Source organism: Adelges cooleyi, unplaced genomic scaffold, assembly GCF_023614345.1.
Source record: "Adelges cooleyi isolate 19-005CV unplaced genomic scaffold, UGA_ACOO_1.1 ACOO_flye_CR_arks_rails_tigmint_CR_PRNA_671, whole genome shotgun sequence".
NCBI classification, from domain to species: domain Eukaryota; kingdom Metazoa; phylum Arthropoda; class Insecta; order Hemiptera; family Adelgidae; genus Adelges; species Adelges cooleyi.
Window position 1 is genome coordinate 294442 of NW_026096373.1, and position 24682 is coordinate 319123.

Genomic DNA, 24682 nt, shown 5'->3' on the forward strand with positions numbered 1-24682 from the left:
ACGTCTACTTATAACTCTAAGGTAACTCAAATACATTTTTTTATTATTTTTATTAATATTGTTTTAATTATTTTAAACTATTTTTTACCATATCAAACTAGACTATATTTTCCTTATAAACATTTATTTAGTGAGTATATAATATAAAAAAGTGGGTGTAATCGTATAATTATTGTAGCTACAATAAAAGAAAACTGAAAACTAAAAGAAATTATTATAAGAACACAATTGCACATAATAAACACTACTAACTTTAATAAACCAATGCCTTTTTGAAAATAAATGTAGAAAACTAATACAGAAAATCAAAATTAATACCATTGTTGCGAGTAGATCATATCTTCACTGGCTTCATTGAGGTGAGATTGAGGTCTGGTTGGTATACCAACTATTGTTGGTATATTTGAAGAAATTGCGGAGCTAGAGAACAAATTGGACTGCTGTTGACTAGAAGACGTTTTTGGTCCACTTGGAATTTTAGGTTCACTTAAAATACTTCCAGCTATGCTAATCATTTGAATTTTGTAACGCCTTTTTTGGTCTTCGTACATTTTTCTCATATCTGGCAACAAACTTTTTAAAAAACATAAATCAGTGTCTTCTTCGGGCACCATTTTTTTCTTTTTGCTGATAAAGAAATCAAATGCAGCTTTTTTAACTTCTTGCAACTGGATCGACTGACGTTTTTTTATCAAGATGGGCTTTATTTTGCAGGTTTTTATTGGTTGATTATCTTCGACATCTTCAGAAAGCTCTTCTTCGTCAGTGTCTGGGACATCATTAGGCAAATCATCGCCATCATCATCATTTTCGTTAATGGTTTCTGCGAGTTCTGGCTGTTGTACTGTTGATATTGGTGATATATTAACTAGACAAACATAAATATTTTTATTAACATTTGTTTACAAAACATTAAAATATGTTTTTCTACAAACCAGTTTGTTTCCGACTTTTTGTAAATGGCTGTAAAAATTCCATATACTTTGACAAGTAGTATGGTCGTTTGAATTTTGCCTCTGATCCTGATGGTAATTTATTTTTTAAATACCTGGTATAACACGCCCGAAGATTCTTATACCTTTCTTTACATTCCGGTACTGAAAATATTAAATAATTAATTTAGTATAAACAATACACGACACTTGAAATTTGAGAACAATTTAAATTAAAACAAGTCAAAATTGAAAGTAATGACGACCTTATACCTAATTACATTAATATATAATTAAATTATTCATTTAACGGTTCAATTGAGTTAATTAGTTTAGTAAATATATTTATATTTACGAATGTACTTATTTAGTTTTTTTTTTTATTTAGATATTATGCTGGCGATTCCTCTATGAAAGCTATTTCTTACTATTTTTTAAGAGGTGAAACTACTGTACGAAACATAGTTGAAACTACAAGTGAAGTGATATGGAAGGTTTTGCAACCTCTATACATGCCAAAGCCTTCAAAAGCCATTTGGAATATTGTATATAGCTAAATGCTATCAAGAATCATGGAATTTATCGAATTGCGTCGGCAGCATTGACGGAAAACATATACGTGTCAAAGGTCCAGCGAACTCCGGATCAACGTTTTATAATTATAAAGGCTTTTTTTCGTTTGTAGGCAACAGTAGTAGCATCAAAAAAATTCAAAACAATAGATGCCGGAGATTATGGCTGGAATAGTGATAGACGAGTTTTTAAGGAATGTTCTTTTGGTCATTAATTACTAAATAAGGATCTAGATTTACCAGAACCAGCGACTTAGCCAGTAGAATAAAACGAACCACGTTATCTATTTTATTTTGTTGCTGATGAGGCATTTCCACAGTTAACAAAATCTAAGCGTATATTCAACTGTAGGTAATTTAAATTAAAATTTTTTTTATCCGAATCGGTATATTAATACTGTAAAAAATCATCTTTAAATACAGGAATCGAACCTAGAGATAAAATGTTTAATTATTTTTTTCAAACTATATGCATCGTTACCATAGCAATACAACTAAATTTTTGAATTGTTATAAAATATACAATTCTTTTGTAATGAACACTAACCTGTTCCTTCAACTTCTTGGCTTATACTTTCCCAAGCTTGATCCTGTAATGTTCTATTTGAAAAGTCTGAATGGTGAAGGTCATACAAACATCGACGACTCTCAACGAGTCCAACAAAATTAATATTAAAATCTGGATCGTCTTTCATAATTTAATTTACTTATTTAATAGTATAATTTTTAAATGTTATTTACAACACAAAGTATTGCTTCAAGAATTTTTTCGAAAATTATTAACAAGTGTCGCGAGAGGAATGTGAAACGGCCCAATACCTAGTTAAAACGACCAACACATAAAAATTAACTATATAATAATATTAATAATATATATACTAACATTGTGTGTATAGTTTATTGAGAAACAATCTGTTGTAAAAACGGGCTGCGCCGATAGTGTAAGCAGCCGATAAATGGCGTCCAGATGGCATATGGCATTTTCAATAACTTATTTTAATAATGAGTGCTAGCTGAATGGCTATCCTGATATGACAATAAGTAATTATACAATCCTCTAATAAATCCAAACGAGGACTAAATATTGAAGTTTTCAATCTTTCTTGTTTTTAATATGGCTCATTACAAATTAAGTTTTCTAAAATCGTATTGCATAATTTTCCAAACAAATGTTTAAGTGTTGATTTATTTTTAAATCGTATTCGTGTTGTAGTCATTTTTGCCTATTTACAAAAATCGGAAAACAAAAAAAATAATCGATTTTGACGACTTTCGGAAAACTTATCGAATAGACGTTGCGAAAAACACTGCTTAAGCATTGTGTAAAATTAATATTTTTCAATCACAATAAGTCAAAATTTTATACAACATTATGTTTGTTCTAAAATTTAATAACTATTATTTTATTTGAACCAACATTGTATTCTTGGAGAGTTACTTATTCACCTTAATTCACAGTAAACACAAGGTACAACTTGTGCACAATATATTTTGTTATTTGAAGGGGTTGCTTTTAATAAGAAACTTATTTATCAATGATTTTTTGACTTAAAGCTCGGTATAATAACATATTTAACATTTTGATTTATTGTGATCAAATATCAGGAATATTTGAAATATTGAACAATAATTTCATGAAACATGTTATGCTCTGTTATTTTCCAAACCTAATAAGTCAAAATGTTAAATATATTATTGAACCTATAATTTAAGGTCATTAAATTACTCATTAAAAAATACTAAGCCGGTCTAACTAAAACTATAGTTAATATATGGTCACAATACTATTTTAGTTGGACTGAGTTATTAAAAAGTTTGTCTAACTTAAAATACATTTATTATAGGGACTCGATTAATTTCAAGTTTAAATAACTAAATATCATGTTGTTTTAATAAAACATTAAATTAAGCCAACTAGTAATTAATCGTGTCCCAACAAAACATAGTTTTAGTTGGGCCAACTGTTTATTTAGTTATGCCATCTAGAAAAGTATTGTGTCCCTATATTAACCATAGTTTAAGTTGGATCAACTATATATATTTTTTTTTTGTAGCAAGGTTATATATAAAACAATAGTATAGATACTTCAAATATGGGTTTTATGTAGAATACAAATGACTTATTAAGGATAAGACAATTTTTTCTAAAATTATTTTAAATCTTAGTTTGACTTTTTAAAAACATTTACAATTCGTAGATTTGGAATCTTGTATGTCAATAAAATATTATTATATATTATATTATATATGTATAAATTATTATTCAAATAAATATAATTTACATAATTTAACAAATGTTTTTCAAACTATGTAGAAACAGTGCTATAAAAGTATGACGCAAATGGCATGGTTTTTTGGTAAATAACACAACATATCATGTTTCTAAGAAACATATGAGCCGGATAAAATCTTTTGTTAGCAATAAACAATCTTGGTTATCGTTGCATGAAAATATCGTCCAATATTTAAAATATTCCTAATATTTTTCAAACACAATAAGTCAAAATTGTATATAAAATTAAATTTATTTGAATATTTTATTGACATACAAGTTTCCAAATTTACTAATTGTGCATACTTCAAACTGATGTCAATCGCCTAGTTAGTTGGGCTGAATCAATTGATTTGACATTTAATATTTTTAAATGACAAAAAAATATTTTTTCCCGGATTTCTAATACTTATCTCCATCGTGTATCATCACCCTGTTGCATCAATGTCCTAAAAATTCCGCATTTTCACCACGACTTCACTCCCATTCAAGATCTCTTACAACGTTTCCTTTAAATAATAATATCTGACAAGATAGATTTCCCTGTCTTACTATCAAAATGAACTTTCCGAGTTCCCGCTCGACATACTCGAAACACTGCTCCTTTTTTCATCCCACTTCTACTAAATAATCTCTTCATTCTCCGCGCATTGCAAATAGTAATCCTAATTTCTTACTATCTTTGTAAACTATGTAAATACGTTGTCATTTAGCCAATCTAGAATTTTTTTTTTTATGAATTATTTAGTTATTTTTGTAATCATTATTTTGTGAAATATTTATTGCATGCTATATATATACTTATAAAAATTAATAAAACTTAAGTTGTTTGATGTTAAACTGTTTAAATATTGTCTTTTGGACTAACGTCCGTATTGTAAAATTAAATTGAAAAACCGTTAATTATTAATGCATTTATTTATTTATTCGATTATTTTGTATACATTTTTTTTGTCATTCCCTAGATAGTATTTTTAACTTCAGTATAAACCTGATGTACTTCTTGCCTGTATATAACTTAAAAACCACTGGTTTGATTTGTTTTATCAGCAAGTCTACTAATCAGTAATAATTTTATTTATTTTCCGCTTTGCGGGGAAGAGGGAGTTGTAAAATTGGAAAAAGTTCAGATAAATGTAAAATGTAAAAAATCAAATTACTGTGCGTGATTTGGTGATGAATACCACGTGTGTTTAGCGTATATTTGAATAACACAAGGGTAAACGACGAAAAGGTGTTAACATCAATAGGGGGAACGGTACCGATATATTATTTGTTTTTGCATTAGGTCATATGTTGTGGAAAAAAATTTGTAACTATTTGAATTCTGTATATGAAATTTCGCTGAATTTTTAGTTTTTACACCACAATTGTTACATATGCGCTAAAATATGTTGTTTTTGGATAAACGTATATTGTTTGTTGTACGCATTTATGTATGACCAACAAGTAACTGTTTGAATAATTCAATACAATAATTGTTTTTCCCTTATTTCGATAAATAATTTTTAAAACACAATTACACCGTGATTTTAGTACGGTCCGGTGTGAGAAAATAATTATAAAATTAAAAAAAAATAATAATACCGATAATAAAATTCATATAACCTTTTCAAAAGGTTTTAAATGAATATAAAACAGAAAACAGTGCTGTGGGGTCAGGCTATATCCAAATTGCAGAAATATACAGTTGAAAATACAGCTTGTAAATAAATATAATTATACAACATTTGATTGTGTAAACTATTACTGAACAAAAAACATATATTTCAAGGATTCATAATAAACTTCTTCTATCTGGCAAATTTAAAATGTATTGTTTTGCTTTAGTGTAAGTTTTCAAACTTGGTTACTATTTTTGCACCCAAATTTATTATTGTAGCTTTGTTTAAGTACAATGTGAATATATCGTTATAGCCTGTAACAACATTTTGCATAATCTCGAAGAAGATTGTCTAGATAAATCGATGGATTAAATTAAGATATAATAATTGTGATTGGACGAGGCGCTTTGAATGTGACATATTATTTTTTAACACTCGGTATAACACTCGGTTTGAAGTTTAATTATATGATTTAAGCTCGAAGGTTCGGCGAAAATATAAAAGTTTATGAATCGATACACTCAATTTCAATAACAAAATAGTAAATAACTAATACAGTTAACATAAAGCTTACAAATCTACCATTCCACCCGTCAACAATTTCAAATTTAAATATATATATATATATATATATATATATTGTGCCATAGTTAACCATAGTTTTAGTTGGACCAAATTTGTTTATTTTGGAGAGTTACATAAGCACCTTAAATTATAGGTTTAATAATATATTTAACATTTTGACATATTGTGTTCGAAAAATATCAGAAATATTTAAAATATTGGAAAACTGTTATATGCTGTATACACAGTAATATAAATTATATTATTATAAAACACAAATTTTATGTTCATGTACATTGTGCAATAGTTAGAACTTGATAAAGAATTAACAGCTTTTAACGGAACCCTGTTTCGAAAATGTGACAGACCTCTACTTTAATCTGGTAAAGTGTGATAATAACATCAACAAGTTATTTACCGACGCATAAAGGTTAAAATAGTTGTGCGACTTCGATTAGATTACAACATTTTGTACTCATTTAATAATTTGCACTAATTTATTTTGATTTATAATCTTTGTTATATTTTGAAATACCTAATATTTTATTTGCTTAAAAGCTTGTGGACTTGCCGAAGTCTTGGGATGTGGAACGCCTCAGACAACAGAAACACCCGACTGTTGTAGGTGTTCATCATGTTTACAACTCATGCCGTGCGGGTGCAATGGTAGATAATCATAACTTATTTTTAAGCGAAATTATTTTTAATTAAAAATAAACGTTATTACTTTAGTGATTCACTTATATAATTTTTAAATATAAAATAGTATCGTTTAGCATTTGATTTGGTTTTTTGTTTTTTAGACTGCGAGCCTTCATTACAAAATGGTATGTTTTTTTGTCACTTATTACTTTGTTTCATTTAATTTTGTTTGCACAATTGAACTATGTTATCAAACATATTCTCGACGAAAGCTAATTTATCTTGGACGCCTTAAATCTCTTGTTCGTTTATCTTGAAATGTAATATAAATTACGTTTTTATAAAACACTTCGAACTTGACAAGAAATTAACAGCTTTTAACGGAACCCTGTTTCGTAAATGTGACAGACCTTTACTTTATATGTACCAAATCGCAAAGGTTAGTACAGTTGTGCAACTTCGATTAGACTACATCATTTTGAGCTCATTCAATTAATTTTAATTAGTGTTAATTTTGTCCGACAGAAAAATACTGTGAGGCGTGTCAAATTATACAAGTGAATCACTAAAGTAATTACGTTTTATTTAAACAGTAAACGTAATTACTTTACTGAAAAATGGTATGTTTTTACATCATTTTTTACTTTGTTTCATTCAATTTTGTTTGTACAATTGAACTGTGGTACCGAAAATATTCACAATGAAAGCAATTCATTTTGGACGTCTTAAATCTCTTGTTCATTTATTTCGAAAAGTTCGATTATTAATAGTTCTATAATCGAATACCTTTGAAACAATTTAATCATGCTGTATACACTGTTACATAAATTATATTATTATATAACACATCGAACTTGACAAATAATTGACAGCTTTTAACGGAACCTTCTTTCGAAAATGTGACAGATCTTTACTTTAAACTGGTTTAGTGTGATGTTATCATCAACAAGTTATGTATCTAGGCAGAAAGGTTAAAATAGTTGTGCGACTTCGATTAGATTACAACATTTTGTACTCATTTAATAATTTGCACTAATTAATTTTGATTTATATTCTTTGTTATGACAATTTTTTTCATTACTACACTTCCTTTGGATTGTGCTGTTTCAAAATATATATTTTTTTTTAAGTTATCTACTAATAATATTGATTCGGAAGACAAAACTGTAAAAATACTGCTTAAAGACCTAAAACATATTATACCACATTAGTAATTCATTGTACACCCACTCGTGTACTGTATCAAATTTATTTCAATTAAAAACAATATCATGAAGCTTATACGGATTAACCGGTAAACATATTGACATAGTCAAAATTTATTAAAAATCTCTTTGGCATTGTTTTTTGGTAAATAACACAACATATCATGTTTCTAAAAAGCAAATGAGCCGGATAAAATCTTTTGTTACCAATTTTGTTTAGCGTTGCATGAAAATATTGTCCAATATTTCTAATGTTTTTCAAACACAATAAGTCAAAATGTTATATAAAATTATATTTGTTTGAATATTTTATTTACATAGAAGTTTCCAAATTTAATAATTGTAAATGTTTTTTAAATCGAAAAATTAAAAATTAGAATGATCTTAGGGAAAAAGTGTCTTGTCCCTAATGAATCATCTGTATATAACATAAAATATATATTTGATATATCTTGGTTTATGGTATGTATTTGCTATATAATTGCATGGGTACGCAATTTTTGTGTACAACTGGCACAGCACCCCTCATAACTCGACTGGGTACCAACCGTATACACTTCTTTATGGACAATATTTAAAAGTTCTGTCCAAGTTACAACGGGCAACCGAACCACGCTATAATAACAATGAGGTGGGTTAGGTTTTTAAGGTGGAGCAACATTTTTATCGGCCCACTGTTCATTTACAAATATAAATATTTTTTCCAAAACACTTACATACAAAAATATTATGTAAAAATGATACAAAACATTAACAATACAAATATTATAAACCTTCATAACCTATTATACTTGGTAGTCAGTTCAGACGGTTTATTATAGGGTAAGTAAATGTAGGTAGTTGCATAAAAAACAGAACATTTACGGCCTTATGTATCGAAAATTTGACCAGCCCCAAAAAATTAAGGGTGGGACAAATGCCCCCCCCCCTCCAAATGACGCCACTGGATTAATGTGATTGTTTGCAGTATACTTGTTTCACGATTTCTTCTCATTATTAGTCTACCTACAATTCTTAATTACTACCAAATGACAGGCTGACATTAGATGCATGCAGTTTTATAAAATAATTATGATAATTACATGGCCCATATATTTTAAATATTGGAAAAATATTTTTTTTTCTAATGTTAATCGAAATTGTTTATTATGTTGTTGTTATCATTCTCACAGGTTTTTTTGAAAACATGTATCGTTTTGTTTTTTTCCGCATAACATTGCCATTTGCGTCATATTACAATAACACTATTGCTATATAGTCTGAGTAAGACCTGCTAAAAATATTTAATATTGCGTTCATTTAATTTTTTTCCTGTACATTTTAAGGTTGTGTACCGTAGAATTCATCGTCTATCGTAGAAGTGTTTTTAACTAAAAACAAAAGTTCATTATTAGTACATTATGCAAATATCCACTATTTGTATTTCAGTTTTCATCATCATGGTAGTGTCATTGGGTAATTCTTATTTGTATTATTTTTTACAATACGTTCTCAGGTTCAACATTATAATTATCATAATTTTATGGCTTCTATATGACAAATTGTGTTGAATAAAGTTCATTCCATAGAGACATTATTTTTATTTCAAAATTGTATAACAAAGTATGAATTTATATTTATACCTAATTTTGTTGTTTATATTTAGTCACACAGGGTCGACCATATCCAAGTATGTTTATAAATTATATACAGCTATACATTTTACATACAATTTTGTACACGTTTTCCATTGACCGTGTACTAGTATACATCTAAAATTAGAAAACAGTACCCTTACAGGTTACATTCCTTATAAGTTTGTTTTTGGTGTATTTACACGGTACCAAAATTGAACAAAATATCTGATAAAAATAATGATTTATTTATTTTATAATGAAATTCTACAGCCAGGAAAATTATAATACTTGTAAATAAGGATCTACTCAATTATTATATTGCTATACAAAATAATGTCATTTTTTTGTTAGTAAACAGTAATTTTATTTGTGTTATTTGTTGGTTAGGTGGAAATAAGTCGACGGAGTTAGAAAAGTCCATGGGTAATTTCACTTTGTTTTTTATTAATAAAAGGGCCTAAAAACGCAAAATACGAACCAACTTTTGGAGTACTCCCCCGCGGAACTTTTTAAAACTCACTCTTTGTGTATGTCCCAACAAAAAGAATGTTTTTCGTCAGTAAATCAATTTTTTTCGTTTATTTTGGTCCCTTTTTGTAAATTTATGATCATATTTTTAGTATAACTCTCCTTGCTTACATATTTATATGCATACCGTTTGAAAATGGTAATATTTCTAGACAAGTACCCAATATTAGTCCTGACTTGTTATTTAGTTATCTCAACTTGAAATGTATTGAGCCCCTTTAATAAGCGCACTCTTAGTTGGACCAAATTTTTAATAACTCAGTCCAACTAGAAATGTATTGCGCCCTTATATTAACCCTAATTTTCGTTGGATCAACTTTGTATTTTTTGGAGAGTATTTTAATCACCTTAATTTATAGGTTCAATAATAAATTTAACATTTCGACCTATTGTTTTTGAAAAATGTCAGGAATATTTAAAATATTGGATAATAATTTCAACGCTAACCAAAATTGTTTATTGTTAACGAAATGTGTTATCCGGCACATATGTTTTTTAAAAACATGTACGTTCTGTTATTTTCCAAATAACATTGTCATTTGCGTCATACTTTAATAACACTGATTCTATATAATTTGAATAACATTCATAAAGTATACAGTATATTGTATTCAATTGAATAATTTTATGCTACACAAGTTTCCAAATTTAGTAATATTGTAAATGTTTTTCAAAAGGAATACAATAAATAAGAGTTATCTGTATAATTTATGTATAAATATATGTAAACAAAGTATTTGATAAAAATAATTATTTTTTTATTCTATAATGAGAAAGCCAAAGAAATACAAATACAAGGCGAGTCGACGGAGTCACAAAACCAACCGAAAGATATGGCGGAGTTACAAAACAAACCAGGTTTTGTTTTGTCAAACAATTGAGCTAAAATTGTACAAAAACAATATGAAAAAAAAATTTCTTATTAAACGCTGTAATATATTGAGTCGCTCATGATAAAAGAATCATCATGTATAGTGTTAAAAGATAGAAATCATTCTTTATCATTCTCTGAGACAGTCGAACAAAAAGTGATTTGTCATACATATTTTGTAAAATATTTCATAGTATATTTATTTAATTGGATTTCCACAAATTTCTAAATAAGGAAATTTTAATAGATATTTAAAAATTAATATTTAAAGAAATTGTAATACATAAAAATGATACTAGACTAGAAAAATCTACAAATTTTGAATAAGGATTTTTTGTTTTTATGTAAAATACGCACCAAAGTACTAAAAAATCGCATACGACATGATTCCTATTTAAACTCGTTTAGTATTTATTTTTCTTAATATTATTATGTCAATTTAAAGTTAGCAAACATTAATTTAATATGTATAATTTGTTGAATTATAGCCGGAGATAAAAAGCATTTTAGAGGTATAGTATAGACAGTAGAGTTAGTAGTTGCCTAATGTGCACTTTCTTTATTATATTTTTAAAATTAAATTATTAATTTCACTATTAGTTCAAACCACTAGCAATACATAAGATGTGTTAATGTTCATCTACTGGAATTAGAATAGTATCCATATAAACATATTTAAAATCGTGTAAATAATATATGTTATATTGTTTAAAGTTCCCAAATAAATAAAAAATGTTTTTTTTATTTTTAGGCCCTATTGTGGCTTCAGCAAAAAAACGTATGTTTTTCATTACTCATTACTTTGTTTCATTTAATTTTGTTTGCTTATCTGAACTATGGTACCAAAAATATTCACGATTAAAGCTAATCTATCTTGGACATCTTAAATCTCTTGTTCATTTATTTTGAAATGTTCGATTACTAGTAGTTCTATAATCGAATATCTTTGAAACAATTTAAACACGCTGTATACACCGTAATATAAATTATATTATAATAAAGCACATCGAACTTGGCAAACAATTAACAGCTTTTAACGGAATCCTGTTTCGAAAATGTGACAGATCTCTACTTTAAACTGGTTTAGTATGATGATAACATCAACAAGTAATGTATCTAGGCATAAAGGTTAAAATAGTTGTGCGACTTCGATTAGATTACAACATTTTGTACTCATTTAATAATTTGCACTAATTAATTTTGATTTATATTCTTTGTTATATTTTGAAATACCTAATATGTCTAGATGCTGGTGAAGTTGTCGGAGCTCTTGTGTGTGGAGTGTGTTTTCGAAAAACGAAAAATCTATAAGAGCTTGTATAATATGTTTACACAATCCGTGCGTGTGCAAAGGTAGTCATTACTTATTTTTAAAAGATAGGTAACTTTTTTTTAAGTAAAAAAGTAAACATTATTAATTGGGTGATAAAATTATAATAAATCCTTAGGGATCTTATGAAAATACAAAACATAATTAATTTACATTGTTTTTTTATAATATAGGTAACAACTAACAGTATAAAAATTAATTCTGTTAAGATGTGAATTAATAAAGTTTTTTTTTTTTTGACAGAAAGGATCCAATGACAACAATACAAATTGCTGAAATATACAGTTAAAAATACAGCTTGCAAATAAATATAAATATACAAAATTAAATTGTGTAAACTATTACCAATCCAAAAACATATATTTCACGAATTCATAATAAACATCTACTATCTGGCAAATTTAAAATATCTTGTTTTGCATTTATACAAATTTTCAAACTTGCACCTAAAAATGTCCACATCCGGTCGTCAATAATTTTACTGTTTTATTTTTGTATTCATTTAAAAACCTTTTGAAGATATTATATGGTTTTATCGTTGTCATTGCGTTTCTTAAAAAAAATTTTTTTTTTCCTTGCACGGTACTGTATGGAAAACACAGTTTAAGTGTTATTTATTGAAATAAAAAGAAATCATAATATTTTGATGTGATGTTTTGTATGCTTGTTTGAACAGTTACCTGATAGTCATACGCCATTGCAGTAAACAAGAAATATATCAAAACAACCAACGTCTTTAACAACGATCTAGTTATATTATTTTAAGTTTTACATATTTAAAAAAACATTAATAATTTTTTATTATTACCGATGGTTTTATGGCTTTTTATCCATCCTAGGTTTTTTTTTTATTAAAAAGAAGCAATCTAATACCAATGTGGTTGGTCAGCCAGGACATTTTTCAAATTTTCAGAAAACTGTTATGGCGCAAAATAAAACCATATCGCTCAACTTTTAATTAAATACATAAGGGGTTATATATTGAGTGGGATATAAAAGTGAAAAAAAAAAAATTAAAATCATGGCACAAACAGTCTGTGTTGTAAGGAATTAGCGGACTACACAATCACGTTGGACTTCTTCTATTGATTTTCATAATTCTTTTAAAAAAATACATTAGAATTTTTTACTTTAAGTTTTAATTTCATAAAGTATGAAAATAAACATTAAATGTTATGGTTAATAATTATAGTTGGAATATAACATGTTATTATATTAAACAATTGAAATTTCCTTTTTATTTAAGTAAATATCTCAAATATAATAGATGATTAACTATTGATTCATTGACATATTTTAATTACAAAGTATAAAAAGTGACAAGTTGTTTGAATTTAAAAATGCTAAGATAGTATTAAGATGATACACAAAAATGTCATATCACTTTACAATGTTCATAGATTTCTTCTTAACATTTACTCTAACGGCTTATCTTACCTAAATGTTTTTATTAAAAAAGCATGGGCAAGGAAATCAATTTATGTACAATTTTAATTGTCTTATAATTACAATACATATTATTAAACTTGAATAATAATTATCCATTAGAAAATGCCTTTGAGCACACGTCACATTTGTAGGGCTTTTCACCAGTATGAATGCGTATGTGTTGTGTTGAGATTTTGAGAAAATGCCTTTGTGCATACATCACATTTGTAGGGCTTCTCACTAGTGTGCACGCGTTGGTGTGTTCGAAGTGCCGATAAATTTGAAAAAGCATTCAGACAAACATCACATTTGTAGGGCTTCTCACCAGTGTGCACGCGTTGGTGTGTTCGAAGAGCCGATGAATTAGAAAAAGCATTTTGGCACACATCACATGTGTAGGGCTTCTCACCAGTGTGAATGCGTTTGTGTGTTGAGAGGTTGCCTTTTTGAGAAAATGCCTCTGAACACACGTCACATTTATAGGGCTTATCACCGGTGTGTACGCGTTGGTGTGTTCGAAGTGCCGATAAATTTGAAAAAGCATTCAGACAAACATCACATTTGTAGGGCTTCTCACCAGTGTGCACGCGTTGGTGTGTTCGAAGTGCCGATAAATTAGAAAAAGCATTTTCAGCAGTAAAATCGCGCTTACATTTTATACATCATTATACTTAGAGTACTAAAAACCTTGTTAAAATTACACGCCGACTCAATTAAATGAATAGCATTTGTAAGGTAAGCAATTAGTGTTAGAAATTCACACTTGATAATACCTCTTGTTTGAAATAGTAGGTAACTGAAGCTATTTAAACTCATAGAATATATATTAGACATTGATCACATACATTTATTATAGAATTTATTAATTATTAGTTGTATAACAGAGTTAAACAATTTGGTTAGGATAAACATTTTTCGAATAAATGTGATCTTGTTTAGACTCCATTAGGTATTCAATATTCATTTGGAATTTTATTATTAAGCTGGAAATACGTTTAATGTATTAAAATCTTTTTTTAAATATTTTAATTAAATAACATATTATAGTACCTATCTCTTTGTGTATACAGTATATAACTAACATAATACAAATTAACAATATCATAGCTAGGCCAATAAGCTGCAAACAATAATGAAAACTATTACAAATTTACCATTTTAATAGTAAATATTAGATATAGAAATTAATTATTTGAATAATAATTGTCCAACTATGACTATAGTATAAACACATTACTTCCAGTAGCTAGTAGTCATTAACTGCTCTATACTTAATTATATTATTGTAGTAAATCTTACACAAAGAAATAATTATACAATCTAAGAGGTTTTACGTTTTTTTATTAATTTATAAAGGTCATACACGTAAAATTAAGGTTTATGGAGTATTTCGTGTATTTTAAAGTATAAAAATAGTTTGAGTATTGTAATGTACTACTTTCAAAAGTAAATAGAAGGCTTTACCATTTTATTTTACTCCAAAGTAGAGTTACTCGTTGGTTACACTACTTGACTTGTCAGAATAAAAAATATTGTGGGATAATATTTTTATTGACAAGTGTTAATCACTGCAATTGGCAATATAATAGAAAGAATCCTAAAAGCCACAACACATTCGACATATTTTTAGTACCTATTTAAACTATAGCCGATAGGTAATAAGATAATAAGTACTAAGTAGTAAATTATTGTTAACAGAAAACTGTAATCACAACGTTGTTATCTTGAATAAATATATCTATGAAAACGAACTAATGAAAAGAAGATTGATAACTGCAGTTTAAATATTAGTTTAAAAAATATATACTTTTTTTTTTAATTTCATCAAACGTTGTAATTAAAATCAATGAAAATGTATGCATTATCGTAAAGAGACTTAAACTAATGGACCACTAAAATTATGTATTTCCTAAAAGTAATTAACTCATAGGCGCTTGAAAATATGAGTTTTTAATATTCGGAAGTACTTTTTTCCGTGTACGCCGCACTTACATCGGTTTCCAAGTGAGATCGGAGAAGTGGTTTTTCATTGACTCTTTCTGATGAAATTTGTCCACCTTGTGAGTCGGTTATTTTGTACAAAACCGGTGTTGTCTAATCAATAATATTGTAAATGAGTATAAACTATATAGGTTAAATTTTAAATATATTTTCTAACACACTAACAGCTTCTTTCTTTTCAAATTCTACATCGTCATCGACAGCCGGTGCTACTTGGTCGGCCGATCCTGAACCCAATTGCTCAAAGAAGAAGTCGCTTACTTCTGGCGTGCTAGATCCGTCTACAAAATAACTATTGGCTTAACTAAATTTTTAACCGCGAAAGGTGTACTTTATGGAGCCAAACAGTTATTGGACTTACCAACGATATTTATTTTGGCTCTTCCCAGATGATCTTGATCTCCAATTTGATTAGCAACGCTGATGGCTTTGAGTCGCTATGTTCCGTTTGCTCGTGGTCCAACGTACAAGTAAATTTCCTTACCGGTGTCCAAAATAAAGCAATCGCCTTGATTCATCGCCGACACGTTTGGAGCTACTTGCCTGACTCGAACGTTCTTTTTCACTATGATTTGATACAGTTTTTTCTTGCCGCCAGGATTGATTTCCGTATGGTGGAATCCCGAAGCCACACCACCGGGCAAATAACGTATAGCTAAAACGAGAAGAAAATTAATGAGCATTATTTTAGGTAGGCATTGGTTGTACCCAATATTTTGGAGTATAATTACAAGGTAAAAAAAAAGAGACAAAAACGCATGGCTCTCGTGATCATGAGTTTCTTTATGCTGAACCGGTGCACCCCCGAGAGCGTCATCCAGTTGCACAGCATGCATAGCTGCTGATGCGATTTCGTCCTTGATAAAATAAATAGATATTTCTTTATCGAAAAAACGTATACATGTAAAATAAGCCATGAAATAAGATTACACACTTGAGAAGATTCGCTTCCAGACCAGTAGTATATGTCGGAATTCCGTTTGACTGAAAATTAGCTAATTTATGAAACTCGGATTTCTTTTTTAATAACTTTTGTTCAACTCCTCGGGGAAGCAAGCCCTTTTATGTGTAAAGCCTTAAGTGTAATATGTAGACTATCAAACTGAGAGCATTCACTTATTTTTCGTTGATATATAACCATAAACGAACCATTTAATTCTTTGGTCACTTTTATATTATAGATTCCAATGTAAAAGAGTAATTTCATCTAACCACTAAAAATTGTTCAATGGAAATTTTTGAATAAATAGTCAATGTCAACTGATTCCACCAGAGCTTACAAAAAGTGAATACATTAAAAACAAAATTGTAACAAATATATTTTTTTCATACCTTTAAGTTTTATATTATATATAATTAGTTTATTTCTTAACAGTTTCAAAGCAAAGTTTATATAATAATTTGTTTTACTTTATGGTTATTTACATACCTATAATCTTTGGGCTGAATTTTTTTCAATTTGCTAATACAGTGTACATAAATTTTGTTAAAAATAAAAATTAAATTGTATATAATCTGAAAGTATTAGCTGGCATCCTAAAAAGTAGATAAAATACATGTAAAAAATTACCTATATTGAACTCTATGATAAGTAGATTAAATTACAATTATAACTATTTTATTAAATATTACAATCAAGCAGAATTTTGCTGCATAATAAACACATTTCCACCAATTTCACACCCTAAATAGACCGATAGCAAACAATTTTAACATTGTGGCATTTACCTTAGACTTAAGGTAGCTAAAGTTACCAGAATCTCAAATCTACCATCATTAATTTGCCAAGAACCACAAAAAAATTTCTTAACGCTTATTATTTGCGGGTGTAGGGCGGTAAGCCTGTAAATTAAGACGTTGTCACATCAACATAATACCAATGTTAATGCTACATAACAAATAGTTAAATTTTTTATAACAAATTAAAACATTAAAAAACAATATTAAAACAGAAATACAAATATTTAAAAAATGTCAAATTATAATATAACTTGAAAATATAAATAATACATTTCAAACAATCACAAAAAAAAAAAAAAATAATAATGCTGTGTAGTTAATCAGTTTTTACACATAAATAAATAATTTTATCTTACTGACTGAGCTTCTAGCAAGTGTGTATCTGCTGTTGTAGCCTAACACACACATCACAAAAACATTATTCACTTGCTTGTACATTTGTGTAATCTCAGCGTTGAGTGTCGAGTAAATGACTTTAAGCACACTGCACATTTGTACAGCTTTTCACCTGTGTGCATGTATTTATGTCTGATGAGGTGGGATTTTTGAGCAAATAACTTTAAGCATACATCACATTTGAAGGGCTTTTCTCCAGTGTGCACGAGTTTGTGTACTATTAGGTTGTTTTTAGAAGAAAAACACATGGAGCAAACTTCACATTTATAAGGCTTTTCACCGGTGTGTACGCGTTTGTGTTTTACTAGATTGCTTTTAGAAGAAAAACACATAGAGCAAACTTCACATTTATATGGCTTTTCACCGGTGTGCACGCGTAAGTGTTGTTTGAGGTGGGGATTTTCAGAAAATGACTTCGAGCATACATCACACTTGTAGGGCTTTTCTCCAGTGTGCACTCGTATATGTTTTATCAAATCGCTTTTTTCATGAAATGACTTTAAACAGACATCACATTTATATGGTTTTTCACCGGTGTGCAAGCGCTTGTGCTTTGTTAAGTTGTTACTTACAGAAAATGACTTGGAGCACATGTCACACTTGTAGGGCTTTTCTCCAGTGTGCACGCGCTTGTGAGTGTTGAGGTGGCCTTTTTCAGAAAAACACTTTAAACACACATCGCATTTGTAGGGCTTTTCACCAGTGTGCACGCGTATGTGTTGTGTGAGGTGGCGTTTTTCAGAAAATGACTTGGAGCACACGTCACATTTGTAGTTCTTTTCTCCAGTGTGCACGCGTTTGTGTTTTGTGAGGTGAGGTTTTTGAGAAAACGACTTCGAGCACATGTCACATTTGTAGGGCTTTTCACCAGTGTGTACGCGCTTGTGTGTGTTGAGGTGGCCGCTTTCAGAAAAACACTTTAAACACACATCACATTTGTACGGTTTTATGCCAGAATGCAAGCGTGTATGTCTTATAAAAGCTGATCCATCAGAAAATGACTTTGAACACACATCACATTTATACGGCTTTTCACCAGTGTGCACGCGTTTGTGTTGTGTGAGGTGGGATTTTACAGAAAAGTACTTTAGACATAAGTCACACTTAAAAGGCTTTTCACCAGTGTGCACGCGTGTATGTTGTGTTAGGTGGAGTTTTAAAGTAAAGGTCTTAAGGCATAAGTCACATTTGTAGGGCTTCTCACCAGTGTGCACTCGTTTGTGTATTGTAAATGCCGATAAATAAGAAAAAGACTTTGGGCACTCATCGCATTTGTAGGGCTTTTTACTAGTGTGCACACGTCGTCGGTGTTGTGTGATCTTGGATTTAGATGACAAATTCTTATGGTTGGTTGAATGTGCACTATGTGATTGAGTTATGTGTTGGGCCACTCTTTTTTTTGTATTAAAAGACTTTTTACATAATTCGCAGATAAATGACTGTGTTTCGTCCAAATCGTTGATGGTCATTGGCACATCCAAAAACCAACTTCTTTTAATCTCTATCACGGATTCAAAAATATTTCCATGCACTTCATCTACTTCAACTTTGACCGACGTTTCTCCAAAACTAAACAAAAAAATGTATTTGATTAGATTCAATTTTTGGAATAGAGAATATCTGGTACGAGCAATTGACACTAACATAGAATTATGTTCTGGTCGCTATCAGTCACACCCAAAAGTTTGTTAAATTAGTATTTAAAAAATTACTCTAACTGTATATGGTTGAGTAAGGCATTGAAATAAGGAAATATTGATATGATTTTTTATAATGGCTACAAAATTGCTATTTGTTTACATCTACTTATAAATTATATCTCAGGTCGTTGACTGCTTTTTTAAATGTTAAACACAAAAAACATTTTAAAACCGAACTCACATGTAAAATATTTTCTTGTAACTAGAACCATCACAGACAAATTATTTACCGGGACTACTAACAAATAAAATTATTAATATATAATAATTAATACATTACTAGATTATTTGATAATAATATTATGTTGTTTCATGAATTATTTTAGCTTCGATGCAAAGCGAGAAGGTATTGGTTTTACTCTGATGTGTGTGTTTTTTGTTATCTGTATACACTGTAACTTTTTTAATACTGGACCAATTCCTTCGAGTAGCAACTCTATACATCGCAAATTTCATCTAGTTGGTACTTTGGGGGGGGGGGGGGGTAAATTCTTCACAGACGAAAGTTGAAAAAAAACCGTTCGAGTTTTTAAGTTAGAACTTTTACTGGCTATAATTTCGAGAAAAAGAGTCGGATCGAATTGAAATGTATAAGAAATATTTATTTGGTATGCCCGCACACGTCAGTTGTGTCAAACTTAAACTATACCCATTTCCCACCCCCCTAGGGGGGGTACAAGTTTTTTGTTTTTCGGGGTTTTTAGCCGTAATTTTAAAACTTTTGGGTTGAAAATTTGCCAGTAGTTGGAACTCATATGTATCCATAACATATTAAACGGGAAAAAAATTCGGCACTAAAGTTTTTTTTTAATTGCCGGAAAACTAAAAACCCGGTGTACCAGATGTGAGAAACGAACAGACACTAAAAACTATCAGTTGGTAACGTCTATCCGTGTTAGGTTAGGTTAGCGCCCAATGGTCGTTATCATAATATTGTGTTTATTACATGATATCACAGACGACTAAATCGTGTAACTGATTATAGTAGACACACGATTTATTGGGGAAAGAACCTATCCGTGTACTTATTAAGACACTTAATGATTCTGATACAACAAAACCACTGTCGTTATCTCGTTATTTTATCGCCTGCGTTTTATTACCTTACCGAAGGTCAACTATGAGTATATAAGGTCCAACTACCTGCAAATTATGAAGAGGACTGTTGTTTTTTGGATTCAGATTAAGTGTTGGTTTTTATGCAGTTTACCGCCCCAAAATGTATTTTTTATTACACAATTTTTTTAAAGGAAAACTATTGTTTTGCATATTGTTATACTGCTATTCATTTAAAGAGATTCACGCTTGATTGTTAAAATTCTGCTTCGTGCTAGTTTTAATTTTTTAGTTTATAATTTCGTAGCTCTAATTTTGTAAAAAATATTTCATTATTTTATTACTGTGTTCAATTTAAGATATATTTTAATAGTATTTAAAAGTCATAAATGATAGTACTTTATTTTATGACTAGATCAAATATCGTGAACATTTAACACCATGATACTGCTCCTATACTATTATTAAAATAGCCATAAAAGGTTATTGTTAAATAACAGGTAACAGCCGACCGCTAGTGGCTATACACGTTGGTAATATTTAACTAATAGGTAATATGTAGGTAAAATTTATTGTTTTCTCCATCACAGTACCAGTATACGATTTATTTCAATTTAAATGTAAGAAAATCAATTTTTCTTTAGAAAATAACAAGAAATTAATATACAGGTGGTGCAGTAAAACGGACGATTTTCCAATGTATTTAAATGGGAAAACCCGTTCCACTACCCCACCCTTTATATTTTAAGGATCTATGAAAAGGTTTTTTTAGTTGCATTTTGTTTTGTACATTGTCAATCTAGTAAAATAGAGTATAATAGAGCTTTGAAATAATATAATCTATGAAGTATAAATAGTTTGTGTGAGATTGCTCTAATGGAAGTATATAAAATATAAATATTAATTTTATTGAGAACAAACAATTATAATTTTAACTATGGAATACAAACGATTGAAACATGAATTGTCCACCATTCTAACTAAATTTAACAAGACATTGTATATGTGTTATTTGGTCCACTACGTTTTTGCAAAAAAAAAACCAGTACAGTGGGGTCGGGGCATAGTGGGGACGGGTAGGTCACAGGTTTACAGGAATTTTTAAATCTGAAAGTGATAAAATCACTTTCGAAAAAACGCTTCGATGCAAATCGGTAGTTAGTATTTTCAAGCCAGTACAGTCCAAACCAAGCACAGTATAACCAGCAAAGTAAGAAAGTTTTAAATTAAGGTTCTGTATTTACAAATGAGCATCAAAGCGTTTATTTGAAAGCGATTTTATTCAATTTTATCACTTTTATTTATAATAATTCTTGTAGACCTGTGACCTTTCCGTTTCCTCATTGCTTTGATTACATTATGTCAATACTCTACTGTACTAGTCCTCTCGGATAAAATCACTTTCAAATTAACGCTTTGATGCTCATTTGTAAATACAGAACCTTAATTTAAAACTTTCTTACTTTGCTGGTTATACTGTGCTTGGTTTGGACTGTACTGGCTTGAAAATACTAACTACCGATTTGCATCGAAGCGTTTTTTCGAAAGTGATTTTATCACTTTCAGATTTAAAAATTCCTGTAAACCTGTGACCTACCCGTCCCCACTATGCCCCGACCCCACTGTACTGGTTTTTTTTTAATTGTTTTAAGTGTAGTTATAAATTTTATACTTAATACAATTTTTAGTAATTTATTCTTAATGTGTGTGTAATTAATTAGTAATACATAGTCTTGGGAGATCTTAAAAAAAAATAGTTGCTGTCATAGCCTGCTGTGTGGTATGGGCTTAATAACAATTTGTTTTAGTCTGGCCTCCATAGTTCTTAAAAAATTCTCTAATCAAGGCTATCCAGGTGAACCTAATTTTGGTCCGGGCTTGGTTGTTTAGTTACAAATTAATATTTTATAAGTGGGTTTCGTCGGGACTAAACTATTCTAGTTTATGAACTATTCTAAAAAAAAATAAAAGGAAAAAATCATATAAATGGTGTTAACATTAACACTAACGGCACAACATTAAAATGAAACCGTAACTGTTTTTTATCAGAAAATACTTCTTATCTATTTAAGAAAAATTATAAACGCCTTGGAATTCCTACTTATAACTTAATTATGTTCTTGTTATTTTTTAAACAAAATGAATTAAAAATATTTCAATTTGATAAAACAATTAAATCACATTACTTATATGCATCTCCATTGGTTGTAGTTTGACGATCGTGGTGGGTTGTCGGACAAGGAACGTCAGTAGATTTTTCAATGTCATTAGGTCTTGATTTTTTCTTTGAGATTTCAGAAAGCTGCTCTTCTACATCCTTAATGTCTTCATCTAATTTGACCGTGGTCCTATGATTATAATCATCCATTTCAAGTATGATTCTTAGCTAGATTCTCAACACTAAAAAACATATTTTGAAAAATTAGTACAAAAAACTCATGATTAATCTTATAAAATTACTATACTCTAAGTTAAAACACATATAAATGAAACATGAGTGGAGGCACATTTCCGAATAACGGAGCCAATTAAGGGCCAAGAGGATTCACCAGAGAATCAGACCATTTGAAGCAGTTCTACCGTTATCTCGTAATAGTAGAAGGCTTACATGGTTATAGCTGATTAAAAATAATGCAGATTATTTTAATATAGTAGTCGTCAAACACAAACAAACAATAAAAACTTAGTCGTAATAATTCTCCTTCACAACATAAAATGGTACTTTTGTATTATACAGAAACCCCCCCCCCCTTTATTTTTTTCAATATCAGAGGGTAATTAGATGGAGTAATTCACACTACATTTTAACACAGTTACTAATGAATGAATTACTTGCCCCACTAGCCGTCAGGTCACCGAGTGTTTTGGCACTTTCACGCTTGGCGCTGAGTAAATTAAATAAAAGTCTTCTTTTTTAATGAAAAACAGATTATATTTGTTAAAAAAGAAAATATACTTGTAAACATATAAATAATGACTACTTAATAATTTTTTATAACAACTTCAAAATACTAAATGAGTAGACGATAACAACATTCGTAGAATTTATAGACATACATATTAACTAGATATGTCTATAATTGAACCATTGCTACAATGATAAACTTTTTACCATTTAACTTAGGTAATACTTTGTATAATATAATTAATAAACTGACTGGATTGGTAAAAAAATATGGTATCATTAAGAGGAACTTTAGAACAATTCGAACAGTATATCAAAAATATATTGTTAATATTATACTCCTTTATGGAGAGAATGTGTCCTGTTTAGTGTATCCAAATGATGTACCTAGTTCTGTTATCTCCAAGCCAAATTTCCCTCTATATGTGGCAGTCGTTGTAGATATACACAAAGCGCTCAGACGGCAGTATCAGGCGACTCAAGCAGTTCTCTGGTGTGCGAAAATCAAGAATGTTCGAAATATGGTAGGCCCCCAGATTAATTCACTAGGTAAATGTAGTAACATTGTAAACAGAACTCACAATTAACAAAAAAAAACACTGATAGACAGATTCGGTATTTCACTAACCATTATCATCCCCACGGCTGTTGATAGCACTTCTCACTCTATAAGACTAAAATAAATGTATGTAAACAATTTGAATTGTTTCAAAGAATCCATACCAAACCCATAACTATTGAATACTAATTATATTTCTAAATAACGTTCTATACTATAACCCTTTAGTACCCATTGTAGCAGAAATGCAACATGTTTATTACACAATTTTATTTTGTTAGAAAAAATACATTTAATTTAGGTGGCACCTTATAATAGTTATAAAAAGAAATTGCTTTCTAGTATCAACCACATTGGGCATTAAAGTGATGATGATGTTACTCGGTAGAGTTCCACTAGAAGACACAAATTAATGTATATTGTTATGTAATTAAAATTAAAAAAAAAAATCTATACTAAATTAAACTAAATTAATAAAACGACGTAATCAATTGTAAGGAACTTCGTACTTACCATTAAAAAAGTACCACGAGGTACGAGACCGCTGGTCAGAACTCCGGATTTTTAGCTTAAAACAACAGCTGGTAAAAAATCACACATTCGAAGCTAATATTTTTCAAATGAATTTCTCGAAAACTATCACTTTTCATGTTAATCGGAGTCCCGTTAGACGATATTTTATTACAACGTTACAGACGCGATTACCACAGAAATAATACAAAATTCACATTGTACAAGACTTGCAAAATAAAAATTGAAAG

The 24682-nt window shown here is 29.3% G+C and overlaps 1 protein-coding gene and 1 pseudogene across 1 annotated transcript; both read right to left on the bottom strand.

Moving 5' to 3' along the window:
- Window positions 1-15456: 15456 nt before the first annotated feature.
- Window positions 15457-17713, bottom strand: LOC126845109 (actin depolymerising venom protein gelsolin 1-like; annotated as a pseudogene).
- LOC126845107 (zinc finger protein OZF-like) lies at window positions 17624-24595 on the bottom strand. The gene is made up of 3 exons (XM_050583668.1): window positions 24435-24595; window positions 22644-22857; window positions 17624-19270 (listed from the first exon to the last, which is right to left on the bottom strand). The coding sequence occupies exons 2-3, from the start codon at window positions 22823-22825 to the stop codon at window positions 17728-17730; spliced, it is 1725 nt and encodes a 574-aa protein (XP_050439625.1). The 5' UTR covers window positions 22826-22857; window positions 24435-24595; the 3' UTR covers window positions 17624-17727.
- Between the last annotated feature and the right edge of the window lie 87 nt (window positions 24596-24682).

What these genes read in the sequence shown, in the direction of transcription:
- LOC126845107 (XM_050583668.1), bottom strand. Translation starts at nt 22,825, where the DNA reads ATGGATGATTATAATCATAGGACCACGGTCAAATTAGATGAAGACATT. An exon ending in ACCAATGGAGATGCATATAA is followed by an intron (nt 19,271 to 22,643) that starts GTAATGTGATTT and finishes TTTTTTGTTTAG; the next exon opens with TTTTGGAGAAACGTCGGTCA.